The 20,297-nt window shown below is 32.0% G+C and overlaps 2 protein-coding genes across 2 annotated transcripts; both read left to right on the forward strand.

Annotated features, from left to right (window-relative positions):
• Window positions 1-775: 775 nt before the first annotated feature.
• On the forward strand, window positions 776-8,844 carry LOC112461663 (phospholipase B1, membrane-associated-like). Its single transcript, XM_025026996.1, has 7 exons — window positions 776-1,018; window positions 3,883-3,984; window positions 4,588-4,799; window positions 6,669-6,845; window positions 7,158-7,456; window positions 7,705-7,883; window positions 8,442-8,844. Exons 1-7 carry the CDS (start codon window positions 883-885, stop codon window positions 8,600-8,602), a joined length of 1,266 nt encoding a protein of 421 aa, XP_024882764.1. The 5' UTR covers window positions 776-882; the 3' UTR covers window positions 8,603-8,844.
• Window positions 8,845-9,640: 796 nt separating this feature from the next.
• On the forward strand, window positions 9,641-17,034 carry LOC112461731 (phospholipase B1, membrane-associated-like). Its single transcript, XM_025027100.1, has 8 exons — window positions 9,641-9,733; window positions 9,805-10,171; window positions 12,821-12,922; window positions 13,467-13,678; window positions 15,131-15,307; window positions 15,625-15,923; window positions 16,172-16,350; window positions 16,853-17,034. Exons 1-8 carry the CDS (start codon window positions 9,641-9,643, stop codon window positions 17,032-17,034), a joined length of 1,611 nt encoding a protein of 536 aa, XP_024882868.1.
• Window positions 17,035-20,297: the final 3,263 nt, after the last annotated feature.

The following is a 20,297-nucleotide window of genomic DNA, read 5'->3' on the forward strand; positions in this document are numbered from 1 at the left end:
CTGACTCATTGTCCGCACCCCGAAGAACAATGTGGAAGTGGTGGCAGTTTTATTGCGTTTTGGTGCATATATCCGTGTTGGCATCGGATAGAAAGACCGCTTTTGATACGCCCTTTAATATCATGCTCGTATACGTGCCTTTCGAGAGTGATTTTTCGAGGCTTTCGGTACGTATGTTAACCATGCAGTAATACGTTATTCATGCCATTGCTAATTGTAAGAATTTAAGTCCATTTTCCTCGCTAGTGGAACGACTGTTATTTTATTACAGTATGAGATGTGTACTTTATTGAATTGACTAATTACAATATCAAAATAGTCATAACTAAAATATATAATTCTTTAAAATTTGGTTGATTAGTTCTTGAGTTATATAATAAGTGAAAAAAAATGTTCAAATTTCTAATTTGTACACTTTTTTTTATTATATTAGCAATTTTTTTGTTCATCCGCGTTTTGTGTAAAATATATGCTAATTGATTCTTCTGATACCGACTATCATAACTATAAAATTATTTCTCAATGAAAAACTAGTTTCTACAGACCACAACATCATCTACGAGGAAATCGCAAAATAGTCTTCAGTTTATTAACTTCTAGTATTTGGAAATCTCGAATTATTCAAGGTTCCTTAATTGTTCCTTGCGTAAAACAAAGTAGCCTTGTTCCCGATTGACAGACGGCGCTCAAGGTCTCGGTTAAATAACTCTGCATCCAAGCTTGTTTTGCAGGTTCGACCATGGGCCATTGGATACCTCGATCTCGGACGGTGCAACACGCTTCTGCTGCAAAAAGGTTCACAGTTTGGGCGTGAACGCGGTGCCGTCAAAGCGAAACGACTTAAAATTTCGGCTTATCGTCGGTTCTGCATCTCGTAGAACAATGTTGAAGTGGTGGCAATTCTACTGCGCCTTGTTGCATATATCCGTATTAGCATCGGATAGAAAGACCGCTCTTGATACACCCTTTAACATCAAGTTCCTCCGTGCCTTTCGAGAATGGACTTTCAATGCTTTCGGTACGTGTTAACCAGTAATATGTTCATGCCGCACCTTACGAATTGCAAGAATCTACATTTTTTTTCGCTAGTCGCACGACTGTTATTTTATTACAGTACTGAAATTTTCTAATTTCTCTTTTGATATAAAATGCAGTTAAAATCAGAATGTCAAATTACATAGCCGTGCCATATATTCGATCGCCCAAAAATAGATTTCTTTTATAACTAAAATATAGAGCAGTATATGAGATGTGTACTTTATTGAATTTTACTAATTACAATATAAAAATAGTCATAACTTTTTCAAAACTATAATACTTTTAATTAAAGAGAGATATCCACTAAAGTCCGACCGAAACAATTTTTTTTAATTTTGCCCAAGCCTGAAAACGAATATTCGTTTATGTGTCAATTTTGGCCGAAATCAGAAGCCAAAAATTGAAGTTTTCATGAAAATCCTAGAAGGGTCATATATGTGCCTATACGCGCGCACATATACATAAGGGTCGTTCAAGTCAAACCTGGACTTTTAAGGGTACGAAATAACAGAACGCATTTATAGAAGTAAAAACTACATTTATTTTTCGATATTTGGACAATAGTCTCCAGCTACATTTATGCACTGCCCCAGCGTTTCACTAATGCCTGGACAGTACAAGTAGCGTAAAAAGATTTGTCCCGCCGGTTTCACATTTTTATTCACAAGAAACTTCATAATAATTTGCAGTTATATACATATATGCGTTAACACTGTTGTCCGTCATTTTGCATAACTGCCATGATTATCAATTAACCCGAAGAGCGCCGCATATACTGATGATAAGAGACTTGCCATTTACCACTATAAAAAACTCGTCGCGCGATCGCATTCGTTTTATATCATGAGCAACTAAAAGTCCCGGTTTGAATTGAACGACCTTCGTACTTTTTCTTTATAAATATCATAATTTAATTATCAAAATAATAATTACAAATATTATCATAATCCTACTATTACAACCCTATTATCACAACCTGTACTATCCGTAGTATTACAATCATATTATTTCAATAATAACAAAATTTCTAAACATAAAAATATTTTTTAAACAAGTTTTTGGAAAATCTGTGGAAAATAAACAGTTTGGCTACGTCATCGAAACCCAACCAAAACTCCGATTTTTGGTCAAAACCGAAACCGAGTTTTCGATCGCGGACTATATAATGTCTATTATACCTTCTGCTCTTACAAATTTCTTCAAACGATCTGGCTTAAACTCTTGCAGCAAAGCAAATGAGTATCAACACAGCTATTTTTAGATGAAAAAACTTGTTTTAAATCTCTTATCTCTTATCTTAAACAAGCGTTATCCGACCTGTGCGCAATATTGGATAACTTTGCGCGTCAATAAAAAAATCAGCGTTTGTCGTACGAAAAAAATACAAGCGTCCTTTTTTGTTGCAAATTTTGTCAACAACAAGATGCATACAATAAAATTCGTCTGAAATAAATTCTAAGGCCTGAAAACAGCAAAAAACTAAGACTATTCCAAAAAATCAAAATTTTTTGCTTACATAGCTACAAACTAAAAAAAAAGGGTCTGAAAAATTGGTTGCATCATGGAAAGTATTCTTTGTAATTCTCAGATAATATGTGATTTTTTTTGCGATTTTTAATTCCATTTTAAATGACGGAAAAAAATCACCGGCGCAACATAAAAAAAAAACGATGAAATCGAGGATTTTCAGGATCCGAGTCTTGGACTTTGACGGCGCAAACTAAACGACTGACTTGACGATAAATGTTGTTCAGATAATTATTGTAGATAATTTTACGCTCTACAAAAGGTACGTATAGTTAGTTACCCTATCTTGCTTAGTTTTCGAGATATTTGAGAAAAAATAACAAAAAATCGTGTTTTTTGTTGATAATATTGTTAATAACTTTTTATTCCGCGTTAATTTTGCGAAGCAAAATAAACCCCACTTATAGCGCCTCAAATTAAAGCGATTCATGGTGCTTGCAACCTGGGAAGATTAATTGAAAGGTTAACCCTCTAAATTAGTCTAATATGACTGGGCTATTGTGCAAATAAATTCGCGATTAGACGTGCGCACACATTTGTCATGGGCCATATAGCTGCTAGCTGCATGACGAGCATTGTTTGTTATTGGGAGCCGATAAAACAACGTGTTGTCAACTTTGCCCCGAACGTAGTTTTTCACTTTTGTCACTTCAAAAATATACAAATTTTGAAAATATGCGAAAACTATTATCGGATTCGTATAGAGCATCGAATTGCCCATCAAAATCACTTACTGGTAGATTCGCAAGAGTAAAGCTCAATGAAAGAGTAAAAATTTTCGAGAAATGAGAAAAATTACTTTTTAAAAACGTTTATGTCACGCTAAAAATTACACCATAACTCAAAATGTCACCAAATTCCGTTGATAATACTGGCACGTAAAGACGCATTTACAGTAAGAAAAGCAAGTTTCTACGATAGATTTAAATTGGCAAGAAGCCTAGTGTCAAGTTCGCCCCGGTTTTCCCTACATAAAAAAGCTGCACAAGAACACTAAAACGAAAACAATAATTTTATTATTATTTAAAAATAGAGCTATTCTGGTAAAAATAACAACGTCAAGGTTCTGCATGCTGTGAACGTTTAAAGCCCAATTATTTGAAAAAATTTGTATAAAAGTAAAAGATGAACATTTTTAATAGTTATAATTATTCTTTTATTATAATTAATTAATTCAATAAAACAAGTATCATACTGTTTTGTATTTTAATTATAAACTAAATCCATTTCTCTTAAGAACAAAATTTATAACCGTATGACCGTATGTAGGTATTAATTTCTCTGTAAATTGTAACGTATAACTTGTTACTCTTGCAGGTAGGACAGGAATGGAGGCAAAGTATCTGCAAGCAGCAAGAAACGCAAACAAAATGCAAAAAATAATTCCCGACAATGTTCCGTTCCCTTGTAATGTGACAGGTAGAAAAAGAACTCTATTATCATTTCTTATTTCCTTAACGATAATTGTTCCTCTGATCATAATTGTTTTATCTCTTTATAATTAATACTATGCATCTGCATACTATGCATAAAAATACAGTTATTAAAAATGTAAAGCTTCTTTACATGTCAATATAGTTTTTCTTAAAGTAAGGCATTTTATTCCTAGTTCAATATTTTTAATGTCTACGTTTCATATCTTTGCCTAACTTAAATTTTTTTAAAGCAAAATCGTTACACATCGTTATTTCATTACAATTTTTTTATTTTTCATATATTACACATATTAATAACAAAATTTTTTAGAGATATTACATATATCAAATAACAAGATCTTTAGATTAATAACAAGATTAAGAACAATCTTATATAACAAATTAAAATTTTATTACAGATCATCAAGGTTTATAACTAAAGAGTGTGATTTTATCTCAGTCGCTAATAAGAACGCATATGTCGACGTTTTCATTGAAGAACAGTCGATTCGAAGTTTTGCACAGATAATTAATTATTATAAAAAAGATAATAGAAATGCGAAACATCGTGTAATTGAGGAGTGCTACACGACTGAATAATTTTCAGGTGGCCGATCGTCAAAAGTGCCAGAATCGGTGCATAAACTAAGACCGGGTGATATTGATGTCATTGCCGCAATGGGTGATTCTCTTACGGCTGGAGCTGGAATCTTTGCAGGCAATCTGCTTCAGATTCTTATAGAAAACAGAGGAGTTACCGCGGCTGGTGGAGGCCAAGGCACGTGGAGACAATATCTAACTCTTCCTAATATCATTAAAGTAAGGCAATCAAATCTTACAACGTTATAAGATTTATTATTGAACAAATCATAGCATGCAAGATACAATACAAGAAATGGAGATTTAAGATATTGATGGCAGCCAATTTTATGGCAATTAAATCAATCAAATCTTATGTAGTAAAATCTAATGCTCGTTGCATTAACACTGCAAATCCAAGTGTGTCATTTTTACAGCCATAAACATCTAAAAATAACACATTAGACTGAAGCTCTTTTTACATGTTTTTTTATGTATTAAATTACGTCATTTAATATGTTTAATCGTAGGGGAGACCGAGGCTAGAAGTCACATAGGTAAGTTGTCACAAAGCTTATATTTCACTTGTTAGATTGAGTGGAATATTAATTCTTTTTTATAATGTAGGTTACTCCTATCGTGTTAGTCGGGTGTACGAAATAGCTTGTTCCAAAAACATCGCATGTGATATTTACGAGCACTTTTTAAAAATTGGAGGTTGTAAATAAATTTTTCTTCCCTCTATTTTTATTGTTCCGTTGGTTTTTTGAATTACTAGTCGTAATTTCTTTTTGGTCATAAGAAATATTATAGTTTTAGATAATTTTTCCTGTATTTAGTTAACCGTCATTGCAACATAGTTTATAAATATAATCTTCTTTGTTCAAAATGACCGTTCAGGATAAGTTTATGAAAATTATATTACAAAGTTTATAAAAATTATTAATTTTTTGTTTAATTTATGCTGCAAAATATTATTAAGTTAAATTTACCAAAAACTGGCATTAACTTTAATAAAATATTAAAACAGGAACTATTTGTCGTATGTTTCCTCTACATATAAAAGATACATGACAATCAATCCAGAGTCATGTGACAACCAACCCTGGGTATGGGGTAAGTTGTCACATTTGCGCAGTTTTGCTTATAATTAAATAACTTTTTTGTGTATAAATATATATACAAGTTTAATATTTTTTTTCTTACACCTAAAGAATATAGCTACATTATAAAGCAGTATACAATATTATAAAATATTGCTAACATTTTTTTAAAAATCAGTATTTAAAAAGAATGACAAATTAACGAGCGCCGGTCTCCTCTATTACATTAAAAGTTAATTTGTTCAATCGTGTTAAATGATTTAAAACGATAAGAACTGTGTAAAATCAGCTAACACACTTGGATTTGCGGTGCTGTTATGTAATAAAAAGGAAACTAGACTTTCTTTACATCATTATGGCTACCGCGTGACTTCATAGTGTTCATAGCAGAAGAAAGCAGCGAAATTTTGTAGTTAGCGGAGGGGGGTTTTGAAGAAAATTCCCCCCTTATCCCATATGCAAATTTTATATTTTGTAAAATTCCTGTAAAGTAATTGGGCGCGATGCTAACAACCTTTAACTTGTAAATTAAAATACTAAGATATTAAGCAATGCCGAGCAAAAAGTTATATAATATACAATATAATATATTATATTATATTATATAATTCAGAATGTTATATCGGTTAATAAAATCATTATCATAATCATCATTGATCAATATTTAAAATTGTGAGCCCTTTATTCGCTCCCTAATTTTTTTTCTCATTTTAATAAATGTCTTTCTCTAACCGAAAATTATTTCTTTTCTTCCAATTTATTTTATCTATTAAATAATCTTAGAAAGTATAATTAAATATATGATCTTTGTGACAGATTTTCACGATTTTATGACAGATTTATAATTTAAAAAATTAACATAAAGACGGATACTATAACAATAAGTTAGATAAAAAAAGTTGTATTACGTCTTGAGGGGGAAGGAAAGGGAGTAATATAACACTAAAGGCTGATCTAACAATGTGCGCGTGTACAAATTAGTCATCATAAATTTTCATTATATTAGGAATTCAACCCCAATTTGATAGGATATGCATTGGGAGACTCTTTGACGACTGACAAGGCATCGCAATTAAATGTTGCCGAAACCGGTGCTGAGTCCGGGGATGTAGTTTACATGACAGACATGTTAGTCAAGAAAATTAAAAACGATCCGAGGATAGATCTGCAGAAACATTGGAAGGTTCGTTGAACTAGACAAATTCAATTTGTTGCAAACACCGAGAGAAACGAGAGGCAGCAAATATCATTACGTGAACTGCATGTTTTATTGTATGTAATAATTAAGTTAATTATCACCCCTTATAGTTTTAAACTGATTTTCCTTGCGATAAAAATTTGACGGAACTACTTATCATTTGTTATAATTTTTTAATTATTTCCGAGATTTTCGTTAATATGCTGTATTTACAACAAAATATCTCGTTCCGTTAAAAATTCTGGCACTCTTATTTATTAAACATACATATCGATGGCAATAAAATTTGATTTGCAGTTCATCTCTCTGATGATCGGATCCAATGACTTTTGCAATGAATTGTGTTGGATTCCATCGCCGTGGTCAATTCTTGAAACACATAAAACTGATCTACTCCAAGCTTTGCGGACGTTAAGAGATAATTTGCCGCGAACCTTCGTGGCATTGCTTCCGCCACCACATTTAAAGGCTTTGGTCGAGACACGTGAAGGAAGACCATCGCTTAATTGTTTCCTCACAACGGACTTCGAATGTTCTTGCATGTTTGGTCTCACATTTCGGCGTTTTAGATCTATGTATTACGACATTATGCGACAGTAAGCGTAATAACGTAAAATAAAACGGAAAATAATCTAGAGTATATTATTTATTAAATGTTAATATAATTATTTTCGGTAATGCAAAGTTATCTGTGTTTAAATAATCCAATACGACATTAAGTAAAAAATACGTGTTTGGCAATCTGCGACATTAAAAATTAATTTTAGCTTGGTTCATTGAAAGTATCACTTATACCGTTGAAAGCAAATTGCAGATTGATTAAAAATTTGGAAATATATTTTAGGTGGCAGAAGCTAGATATGGAAATCGCAACTTATCCAGAATTCCAAAGAGATGACTTTACAGTCGTAGCTCAGCCTATCCTGGTGAATTTAACAATTCCACTTGGTTCAGATGGATATACCGATATGACATATTTAAGTAGCGATTGTTTTCACGTTAGTCAAAAGACCAACGCTCTTTGTAAGTTTATTAAAAATTTCCTAGAAAGAAATTTGTTAACTAATAATTAAAAAACTGATCTTTCATATTCAAAACGCATTTTATTTATAGTTTTATATTTAAAAGTTTTATATTATAAATTTTTATATTTTACATTTTATATTTTAGAATTTATATTTTATATTTATATTTTATATTTATATTTTATTTTTATATTTAAACCTATATAAACATAAAAATAAACGCGTAAGATGCACTTTTTTTTCATATTCAATATATTATAATGATATAATAATGTGAGAAAGTGCAATAATCACCAGCATATTATCCAAATGTTAACCAGCTTGATCAGTCTACGAAAGTTAGATTACCTTAATTGTGACAGTTATATTATAGCATCAAGTTTCTATAATAGCATAAATTTGTAGTTAGTATAAAATAATTGTGTAAATTTGATAAAAGTGTTCAAATATGTTTCAGTCAAGTGGAAGTAAACTCACTTTAAAATGTTTATTAAAACTATTTTTAGTTGTTCAGAAATGATCTAGAAAATGATTCAAGATCTTTTATTTTTTGTAGTTGCAAACAGTTTATGGAACAACTTATTGGAACCGGTAGGTGCCAAATCAACGAGATGGAGCAATAATAAATTTCACTGCCCGACGCCGGAAAGGCCTTATCTGACTACAAAGTTAAATTCGAAGCAACAAAGTGTTACTGAAACTGTCGCTGCGATTTGAACGAGAAATATTGGCACTTTACAAAAGAGACTACATTATCGATAGCGTTATTAGGTCATCAGTCGTAGCTACAATTACGCAAACAACTTTAAACAGAGTCGCAGTGTCAATTATTTAAGCGTAGACAAGATGACATGGTGTATTAATTGTAAGAGGCGTCTTTCGGGTTGAGCAAACTGAAGCAGTGAGACAGTTTAACTGGGTTCAAACTAATATATTTATTATACATTTTAATCGTACGTGCGTTTTTAAACAAACTCTCTACATCTCTACGTTACTCTCTTGTTGTTTACATTCTGAAGATTGATTTGTTCAAAAAAGAATAAAAACTGTTAACTCGGTCTGCCGATGTGCCTACTAAGACCTTTAGAAGCGATATGCATATCAGATTGTTGGAAAATAATTGGCGGCAGCGAACGTTATATGGACGATGGCTATGTATAATCGTCGTTTGTCCCGCAGCTTTAAAAATAAATCTGTTGCATCAGTGAAACATAAGTTATAAACTTTCACGATTTATATAGTAATATTTCTCTCAAAATGATTATAGACACCGGTGCTAATTTTTACAAAATTTTGAAAACAATTATTATACCCAAAACTTCGTGACTTTGGACTTCAAATTTATTTTATATTTAGATTCACATATTTAATGTGAGACTTTATTTTCAACAATTAGATTTATAAAAAATGAAAAGCGTCCTTCTTTAAGCGACGATTCCTTATGCGGGCTGCTACATCTAACATGCAAATCGATGTACCCGCTTTCGCCTGTGAAAGATCCCAAAAATCGACCTAAATTTTCTTAATTTCTTGTTTATTTCAATTTTTTTCTAATTCTATTATGTTTTTCAATCTTTTCTACCCCTCTTTCATATATAATTCTTCAAAATTTGGTTGATTAGTTCTTGAGTTGTATATAAGCGAAAAAAATGTGGAAATTTCTAATTTGTACACTTTTTTTATTATATTAGCAACTTTGTTCATCTGTGTTTTGTGTAAAATATACGCTAATTGATTATTCTGATACCGACTATCATGACTATCATGACTAAATTATTCCTCGATCTTAAAAAACTAGTTTCTAATGACCACAACATCATCTACGAGGACATCGAAAAGCAGTCTTCAGTTTATTAACTTCTAGTATTTGGAAATCTCGAATTATTCAAAGTTCCTTAATTGTTCCTTGCGTAAAACAGCCTTGTTCTCGATTGACAGACGGCGCGATCAAGGTCTCGGTTATTTTCACTGCATCCGAGCTCGTTTTGCAGGTTCGACCATGGGCCATTGGATACTTCGATCTCGGACGGTGCAACACGCTTCTGCTGCAAAACATCAAGTTTCACAGTTCGGGCGTGAACCAAACGCCGTCAAAGCAAAGCGACTTTAAATTTTGGCTCATCGTTGATTCCGCATCCTGTAGAACAATGTTGTTAAAGTGGTGGCAGTTCTACTGCGCCTTGTTGCATATATCCGTATTGGCATCGGATAGAAAGACCGTTCTTGATACGCCCTTTAACATCATGCTCCACCGTGCCATTCGAGAATGGACTTTCAATGCTTTCGGTACGTATGTTAACCAGTAATATGCACCAGCCGTGCCATATATTTGTGTGTGATCGCCCAAAAATAGATTTCTTTTATAACTAAAATATAGAGCAGTATATGAGATGTGTACTATATTGAATTTTACTAATTACAATATAAAAATAGTCATAACTTTTTCAAAACTATAATACTTTTAATTAAGGAGAGATATCCACTAAAGTCCGACCGAAACAATTTTTTTTAATTTTGCCCAAACTTGAAAACAAATATTCGGTTATGTGTCAATTTTGGCCAAAACCGAAACCGAAAACTAAAAATCGAAATTTTCATGAAAATCCTAGAAGGGCCGTATACGCGCGCATATGTATACGCACATATATACTATATACAAGGGTCGTTCAAGTCAAATCGGGACTTAATGGAACGCATTTATAGAAATGAAAACTATAAATTATTTTTCGATATTTGGACAATAGTCTTCTGTTACATTTATGCACTTGCCACAGTATTTCACTAATGCCTGGATACCAGTAGCACAAAAACATTTGTTTGTACGCCGGAGCCAGGATCGGACAGCGTGTTTTACTTCGTCGTCAGTTCTGAATTGCTGACCTCCCAAGAAGTTTTCTTAAGATCCGTAAAGATGAAAATCGCTCAGAGCGAGGTCTGGACTGTAAAGCCTTGTGTCCACGATGCTAGAAATTGCTCCGAGCAGATCTTAGACGCAAGGCTTAGAAAGGATAAGACAATATCTTCCAGCCAAGTTCCAATAATGTGCAAGTAGTGCGATGGGCTGCAGTATGATGTACAGCCATCTTTAAATTGTTTGCACCATTCAAATGCTTTACTGCGGCTAATTGTCTCATCGTCATACTGTGCTTGAAGTCTTCGTAAATATCCGCCGGTTTCACAACTTTATTCACAAGAAACTTCATAATAATTCGCTGTTGTCCGCCATTTTGCATAACTGATTATCAATTGACTCGAGAGAACTACGCCACATACCGATGATAGACACTTGCCATTTACCACTATAAAAAGAATTCTTCGCGATCGCATTCGTTTTATATCATGTGCAACTAAAAGTCCCGGTTTGACATTGAATGACCTTCGTACTTTTTGTTTATAATATAAATATCATAATTTAATTATCAAATATAGTAATTACACATATTATCATAATCCTACTATTACTTTCTTATTATCACAACCTATAGTATGCTATATACTATTCGTAGTATCATAATCATATTATTTCAATAATAACCAAATTTCTAAACATAAAAATATTTTTTAAACAAGTTTTTGGAAAATCTGTGGAAAATAAACAGTTCGGCTACGTCACCGAAATTCCCTTTCGGTCGAAACCAACCAAACTCCGATTTTTTGTCAAAACTGGCCGAAACCGAAACCGAGTTTTCGATCGGACGTTAATGTCTATCTTCTGCTCTTACAAAGTTCAAACGATCTAGCTTAAACTCTTGCAGCAAAGCAAATGAGTATCAACACAATTTTATAATAAAAAAACTTGTTTTTTACTCCTATCACGAATTTTTTGAAATTTTAATATGTTGTAGACGGAGTTAATATGTATCAATTACGAAATTTTAAAGTCAATTCATCGTTTAGTTTATTAATTAAAAATAGCACTTCTTGTGCCTGCGCCCTATACACACCACGTGGAAGATGGCACTTTCATCACATTTTAATATATAACGATGGAATGGATCTTATACGATTTTAATAAAAAAAAAAAAACAGTAGGGTATAAAACATGAGTGTGAGATTATTCTAAAAAGAATTAATTTTTTCACCGTTTAGTTTCAAAGATATCACTTTGAAAAGAATCAGTAATACGTCTGCTCTCAAATTGAAATGTTTGTAATTTTTCAGTGAGATTATGTGGCACCTGTTCACATTTAGCAGCATTTGCTATGCACATTGCTTTTTATGCAACGGCTTTTTTTCGTTTATCAAGACTTTTTTTCTTGATAAACCGACCTTTCAAACGCACTGGATCTGACATTATTCGAAAGGGACAGAAATGCGATATTGCCACGATTAACGCGCCGCTTCGTAAGTGTGGTAGTAGTGTATTCATACATGAGCTGTTTCTATATGTGAGCAAATTCGGACTGTACAGATTCAGTCAAAAGTGTCGCTCGGGTAGCATTGAATAAGTGTTGAATGTCCCTATCTACTGGAGACGAAATTTTTAGTTGATACGTGTACCGACAGAACTACCTTAAATCTCATATTGAAGGCCGATCTTTTAACGACTGGTGTCCTTATATTGTCGTTGAGCAGGTATATTATATACATATACATAAAAAAGCTGCACAAGGACACTAAAACGATAACGATAATTTTATCATTATTAAAAAATAGAGCTATTTTGGTAAAAGTAACAATGTCAAGGTTCTGCATGCTGTGAGCGTTTAAAGTCCGATTATTTGAAAAAATTTGTAAAAGTAAAACATGAACATTTCTAATAGTCATGATTATTCTTTTATTGTAATTAATTAATTCAACAAGTATAAATTTCATATTGCTTTGTATTTTAATTATAAACTAAATTTATATTTTTCTTAAGAACAAAATTTATTTCCGTATGACCGTATGTAGGTACTAATTTCTCTGTAAATTTTAACGTACAACTTCTTGTAGGTAAGACAGGAATGGAAGAAAGGTATCTGCAAGCAGTAAGAAACGCAAATAAAACGCAAGAAATTATTCCCGACAATGTTCCGTTCCCTTGTAATGTGACAGGTAGAAAAGAAATCTATTATCATTTCCTATTTCCTTATCGATAAATAATTGTTCCTCGCTGGTCATAATTGTCTTGTCTCTTTATAATTAATACTATACATCTGCGTTAAAAATACAGTTATTAAAAATTGAGACGCTTCTTTACATGTCAATGGTTTTTCTTAAAAAGTAAGGCATTTTATTTCTAGTTCAATATTTTTGGTGTCTATATACGTCTCATGTTTAGCTAACTTGAATTTTTCTTTTAGCAAAATCGTCGCACATAATTATTTCATTGCAATTTTTGTTTTTCAATATTATATATAATAAAAACAAGAATCTTATATGTATAACGAATTAAAATTCCATTACAAAACAATTAAGGTTTATGTAACTAAAGAGTGTGATTTTATCTCAATCGCTAATAAAAACGTATATGTCGACGTTTTCATTTAAGAATAGTCGATTAAAAGTTATAAAATTAATTAAATTGTTATAAAAAAAGATAATAGAAATGCGAAACAACGTGTACTTGAGGAGTGCTATGACTGACAATAAATTTCAGGTGGTCGATCGTCAAAAGTGCCAAAGTCGGTGCATAAACTAAGACCGGGTGATATCGATGTCATTGCCGCGATGGGCGATTCTCTTGCGACTGGAGCTGGAATCTTTGCAGGCAGTCTGCTCCAGATTGCCATAGAAAATAGAGGAGTTACTGCGGCTGGCGGAGGCCAAGGCACGTGGAGACAATATCTAACTCTTCCCAATATCATTAAAGTAAGGCAATCAAATCTTACAACGTTATAACGTTTATTATTGAACAAATCTTAGCATGCAAGACAAATACGAGAAATGGAGATTTAAGATATTGATGGCGGCCAATCATGGCAGTTAAATCAATCAAATTTAATTAAAATTTTTTTAATTATAGTAAAGTCTAATACTCGGTGCAATAACACTGCAAATCCAAGTGTGTTATTTTTACACGCATAAGCATCTAAAAATAGCACATTAGACTGAAGCTCTTATTTCTTTATGTGTTAAATTACGTCATTTAATACTTTTAATTGTATATATTACATTAAAAGTTGGTTCGTTTAATCGTGTTAAATGACGTGATTTAAAACAGTTAGAAATGTGTAAAAAGAGCTTCACCTAAAATAACGCACTTGGATTTGTAGTGCTGTTATATAATAATTATATAATAAAAAAAGAAAAATAGATTTTTCCTAACGCAAGCGTGAAATGGGCCGCTTTTCGCGCTTGTTTTGAGTGAGCAAAACGATCCATTTCGCAATGATGACGTAAGCGTTGAAACATGGAGCCATTTCTCAACTAGTGGAGAAATGAAATTGTAAAACAAGCGCGAAAAGCGGCCTGTTTCACGCTCTTGTTAGGAAAAATAGTATGAACAACTCGTGGGAAGAGTGGTCGAGCCCAAATGAGTGTGATGGTCGCACTCGCTTCGTTCGTGCGACTAACTTCACACTCATTCAGAATCGACCACTTTTTCCACTAGTTGTACAATATACTATTTTTGCACCATTAGATCTACCGCGTAACTTCATGCGAGAGCGGCGAATTTGTTGTTAGCGGAAGGAGGCTTTGAGAGGAATTCCCTTTTATCCCATGTGCAAATTTTATATTTCGTAAAATTCCTCTAAGGTAGTTGGGCGTGATGCTAACAACCTTACTTTGTAAAATATAATACCAGAATATTAAGCATTGCCGAGCGAAAAAGTTACATAGTAATAAAAGTTATATAATAATATAATATAATATAATTAATATATAATATAATATAATATAATATTATATAATATATTATATTATATAATTTTCAGGACGTTATATCGGTTAATGAGATCGTTATCATAATCATACATCATTAAGCAATATTTAAAATTATGATCTTTTTACTTGGTTTTTAATTTTTTTCTTACTTTAATAAATATATCTATCTAATAAAAAATTATTTCTTTTCTTTTAATTTACTTTATATCAAATAACCTTAGAAAATTTATATGATTAAAATCACGATTTTCAATTTTGTGACAGATTAAAAAATAATAATTAGAAAAGTTTATGTAAGGACCGACACTATCAATAAGTTAAATAAGAAAAGTTGTACGTCCTGAGAGGAAGAGAGGAGAGTAATGTAACACTAAAAGCTGATCTAACAATGTGCGCGTGTACAAATTAATCACTCACAAATTTTTATTGTATTAGGAATTCAACCCCAATTTGATAGGATATGCATTGGGAGATTCTTTGACGATTCACCAGGCATCGCAATTGAATGTTGCCGAAGGCGGAGCTATGTCCGCGGATATGGTTTACATGGCGAATGTGTTAATCAAGAAAATTAAAAATGATCCAAGGATAGATCTGCAGAAACATTGGAAGGTTTGTTGAACTAGACAAATCCAATTTGTTGCAAACAGCTAGAGAAACGAAGGGCAGCAAATGTCATTATGTAAACTGCATGTTTTATTGTATGTAATAATTAAGTTAATTATCACCCCTTATAGTTTTAAACTGATTTTCCTTGCGATAAAAATTTGACGGAATTACTTATCATTTGTTATAATTTTTTAATTATTTCCGAGATTTTCGTTAATATGCTGTATTTACAACAAAATATCTCGCTTCGCTGTTAAAAATTCTGCACTCTTATTTATTATTAAACATACATATCGATGGCAATAAAATTTGATTTGCAGTTCATCTCGCTGATGATCGGATGCAATGACTTTTGCAGTGAAATGTGTTGGATTCCATCGCCTTGGTCAGTTCTTGAAACACATAAAACTGATCTACTCCAAGCTTTGCGGACGTTAAGAGATAATTTGCCGCGAACCTTCGTGGCATTGCTTCCGCCACCACATTTAAAGGCTATTGTTGAGACACGTGAACGAAGACCATCGCTTAATTGTTTCCTCGCACCGAAAGTCCTGTGTTCTTGCATGTTTGGTCTCACATTTCAGCGTTTTAGATCTATGTATTACGACATTATGCGACAGTAAGCGTAATAACGTAAAATAAAACGGAAAATAATCTAGAGTATATTATTTATTAAATGTTAATATAATTATTTTCGGTAATGCAAAATTATCTGTGTTTAAATAATACGATACGACATCATTAAGTAAAAAATACGTGTTTGGCAATGTGCGACATTAAAAATTAATTTTAGCTTGTTCCGTTGAAAGTATCGTCACCGTTAAAAGCAAATTGCGGGTTGATTAAAAATTTGAAAATATATTTTAGGTGGCAGAAGCTAGATATGGAAATCGCAACTTATCCAGAATTCCAAAAAGATGACTTTACAGTTGTAGCTCAACCTGTCCTGGTGAATTTCAGTATTCCATTTGCTTCAGATGGGTATACCGATATGACATATTTAAGTAGCGATTGTCTTCACGTTAGTCAAAAGACCAACGCTCTTTGTAAGTTTATTAAGAATTTCCTAAGAAGAAATTTGTTAATTAATAATTAAAAAACTGATCTTTCATGTTTAAAACGAATTTTATTTATAGTTTTATATTTAAAAGTTTTATATTATAAATTTTTATATTTTATATTTTATATTTATATTTTATTTTTATATTTAAACCTAAACGTAAAAATAAACACGTAAGATGACTTAATTTTTCATATTCTAAATATTATAATGATGTAATAATGTGAGAAAATGCAATAATCATCAGCATAGTATCCAAATGTTAACCAGTTTGACCAGTTTGATCAGTCTACGAAATTTAAATTACCTAATTCTAACAGTTATAAATTTTTAATTAGTATAAAAAAAGTTGTGTAAATTTGATAAAAGTTTCAAATATGTTTCAGTCAAGTGAAAATAAACTAACTTTAAAATGTGTATTAAAACTATTTTTAGTTGTTTATCAGAAATGATCTAGAAAATGATTCAAAATCTTTTATTTTTTGTAGTTGCAAACAGTTTATGGAACAATTTATTGGAACCGGTAGGTGCTAAATCAACGAAATGGAGCAATAATAAATTTCATTGCCCGACGTCGGAGAGGCTTTATCTGACTACAAAGTTAAATTCGAAGCAGCAAAGTGTTACTGAAACTGCCGCTGCAATTCGAACGAGAAATGTTGGCACTTAACGAAAGAGACAGTATCGATAGCGTTATTAGGTCATCAATCATAGTTACAACGTCGCAAACAACTTTAAACAAAGTCAGTTATTTAAGTGTCAATTATTATTTAAGCGCAGACAACATGACATGATGAATTCATTGCAAGAGCCGTCTTTCAGGTTGGGCAAACTCAAGCACAGAGACCGAGAAGTGCATTTCTTGCAGCATGGACTAGAGTTCCTATAATAAGAGTTAGGACACCGTTATAGCTTTATGTCTCACTCCCACTAACTTCTTCTTGGTTATAAAATGGCGGACTGGCGGACCAGTTATATAGCTTTGTCTCACTCTCACTTATAACTTTGTCTCACTCTCACTAACTTGGCTGAAACATATGGCGGACCAATAAAAAATCATCATTACATTGGCTTAACTCTTATTATAGGGACTCTAGTATAGACTTAAACTCAGCGCTACTTATATTCTTATATACAATAAAATAAAAAAAGCAATTCTGCATTTCTTACCGAGTTCTGCTGTAATAAATACGTTTTTAATGCAAAATACTTATTTATGAGTTTCTATCTGCAAATCGATAAATGAGATTGATTTTTTCTTTATGGAAGAAACATTCGCTGAATTCATGCTGAAGACAACTCTTTGCGAAAAAAGATTAGCCTTTAACGGAAATCTAATGATATCTATAATATGTCATAAAAATCGTTTCAATTTTTTACTTAATTTTTGACGTAGAACTACGTTTTTGTCGACAATAAATAGAGGGTAACATTGGGAGCACAGATTCAACGAAAACATGCCACACTGTGAACGTTTATATGTTCAAAACTAATAATAGTAGGATAATGATTAATACGTCATTAAATAGCTCATATAGTCCCATTTCCTCTTGAAAGTTTTAAAAGTCTCAAAAAGCTTTTTAAATGAGGAAGCCAAACAATATTATAAGCAAATAATTATACTCAGATTTCAACCACTTTCAATTTTGGCAATTTAATATCAATTATTGGTAACTTTTCTCTAATTCCATTATATTCTTCAGTCTTTTCTATTTCTATTTTATATATAATACTTTAAGATTTGGTTAATTAGACCCAGCTTTATTAAGCTTCTTGTATTTGCGTATTCCTAGCAAATTTTAACGTATGTAACTCAAGAACTAATCAACCAAATTTTAAAGAATTATATATGAAATAGGGGTAGAAAAGATTGAAGAACATAATAGAATTAGAAAAAATTGCCAATATAAAAATCAAACGGGCACAATAACAACTGTGCCGCAACCAACAACGTAGGGCTACGTCAACTGTCCTTCCCTGAATACTTTAACATGAACTATAGTGACAGTAGACGTAGTTCTACAAAGCTGATTTTTTGTCTACAAGCAGTGTACGCACTATTTCGATTAAAAATCACATTCTACCTCCGCTGAAAGGTGGCTAAATCTTTGGTAGACGTTGCCAAAATGTCAAATCATGACAGTTATATTTTTCATTAATATTAACGAACGTTTTCTTATAGATGTGTTAATAATCACTTTTATTTACGCCATTATGATCTATGTTTCGGTAAGGAAAATCTTTCAATTAATTTTTTTTTTCATGTCAAAGGAACTATATTCAACATATTAATAAATAATAAATTCACAATCCTACATAAATCTCATTGTAAGAAATGTTTTTCATAACTTATTCTAAAAATTTATTCGTTAAAAGTTTATTATTATTTACCAATGTTACTGTCAATTAAATACTAAAATTATTACAAGTTATGTTTTGAAAGTAATTTCAAACAATTTAAAAAAAGCCTGACAATATAAACATAAATTCAAAAAGTAGTGTGTCGAAAGTTCAGCTGTTTCTTCGAGAAAATCTCAGTACCTGCAGGGTCCTCCCCTTCATAATATATAGATATATATATATATGTTTACAAACAGAAACCTTAAACACTCATCCGTCCACACCTTGTACAATTTACTTAACTATTTACAATATTGTGTTCTAACCTACTTCAACTAACTCGTTTCCTATGATTCTACTCTTATCTTTCCTTCAATAAATCTTTCTCTTTCCACAGCCTTTTTAATGCCCTCCTTTTTTCTATACCTAAAACGTCATTGCAAAGCTTATCCAGCCTTTCCTTATTATTATTACCTAGATTATCAAACTAATCACCTATTACTATGCATTCTCCCACATAATGTTCTAAATTATTCTTTCCCACTTTACAAAATTTACACCTTACTTCCTCGTCCTCTAACCAGTATTTGTTGTTTGCTTCCTTCATATTACAACATCTTAATCTTCTTAAAGCTCTTATTCCATCATCTGGCATTAACTTATCCATATTTTCTTTTGATAAATACCTATAGGCTTTTCACAACTTGCACCTATCTCCTTATATCTTTTATTGTACCTCGCGTTTCTGACTTTTCAATCTATAATTTGTTCTTGTATATCCTGTTCTCTTTCTCTAACTATCTTATCCATATCAGTACCCTCCCGTCTTGAAATTCTTATAGCCTCAAGGCCCCATCCCAACCTGTTATAATAACTCTCTCTTTCTTTACTGAATAAATCTTTTTTCTCTTTCATCAAACCATTCTCCACTTTATCTTTTTCCTCTCAGTTTTCCTCCCAACCTATTCCTTCCACTTTCTCTACTTCTTTTCTCATAGCTCATTTTGCTCTTAATCCCTAATCAATCTTTAGTTTCTTTAAACCTAATTCTCTTAAGATCACATACCTTGGCGTACAAAAATCTAAAAATCCATCTAACATAGTCTTAACATTATCTTTTCTAATACACTTTTTATTCCCAACCCCACACTTCCACCACGCGTATTCCACTCTTAACACTCTTAACTAGATACTTAAATAATATCCATCTTCCCCTAAAATCGTCTTTACATATTTTTTTACCCAGACCCCATACCTTATTAACTGCTATCCTACCTTTCCTACTCAATTCTTTTATGTGATCCGTGTAATTTCCTTTCCTGTTAAACGTGAAACCTAAATACTTAAATTTCTTTACTTCTTCTATTCTTTCCTTGCCCCACATCCATCTCCTACTACCTGTCTTACCTCCACTGTTAATCATAACTTTTGTTTTTTCCGTACTTAATTCCAGCTTCCTGTCCTTCAAAAATAACTTCAATGTATCCATCATATCCTCCAGTGCCTCTTTATTCTTAGCCATTAGTACCATATCGTCAGCGTAAGCTAACGACTAGCTTACGCTAGCCCTTACACATTCCTATATCTCCTACA

Source organism: Temnothorax curvispinosus, unplaced genomic scaffold (assembly GCF_003070985.1).
Source record: "Temnothorax curvispinosus isolate PA1 unplaced genomic scaffold, ASM307098v1 QBEX01001249.1, whole genome shotgun sequence".
Classification (NCBI taxonomy): domain Eukaryota; kingdom Metazoa; phylum Arthropoda; class Insecta; order Hymenoptera; family Formicidae; genus Temnothorax; species Temnothorax curvispinosus.

Coding starts and splice junctions, on each gene's coding strand:
- LOC112461663 (XM_025026996.1), top strand. CDS start 883: ATGTTGAAGTGGTGGCAATTCTACTGCGCCTTGTTGCATATATCCGTA. Junction 3,985..4,587: donor GTTCCCTTGTAATGTGACAG/GTAGAAAAAGAA, acceptor AATAATTTTCAG/GTGGCCGATCGTCAAAAGTG. Junction 7,457..7,704: donor TATTACGACATTATGCGACA/GTAAGCGTAATA, acceptor AATATATTTTAG/GTGGCAGAAGCTAGATATGG.
- LOC112461731 (XM_025027100.1), top strand. CDS start 9,641: ATGACTATCATGACTAAATTATTCCTCGATCTTAAAAAACTAGTTTCT. Junction 9,734..9,804: donor ACATCGAAAAGCAGTCTTCA/GTTTATTAACTT, acceptor TGCGTAAAACAG/CCTTGTTCTCGATTGACAGA. Junction 12,923..13,466: donor GTTCCCTTGTAATGTGACAG/GTAGAAAAGAAA, acceptor AATAAATTTCAG/GTGGTCGATCGTCAAAAGTG.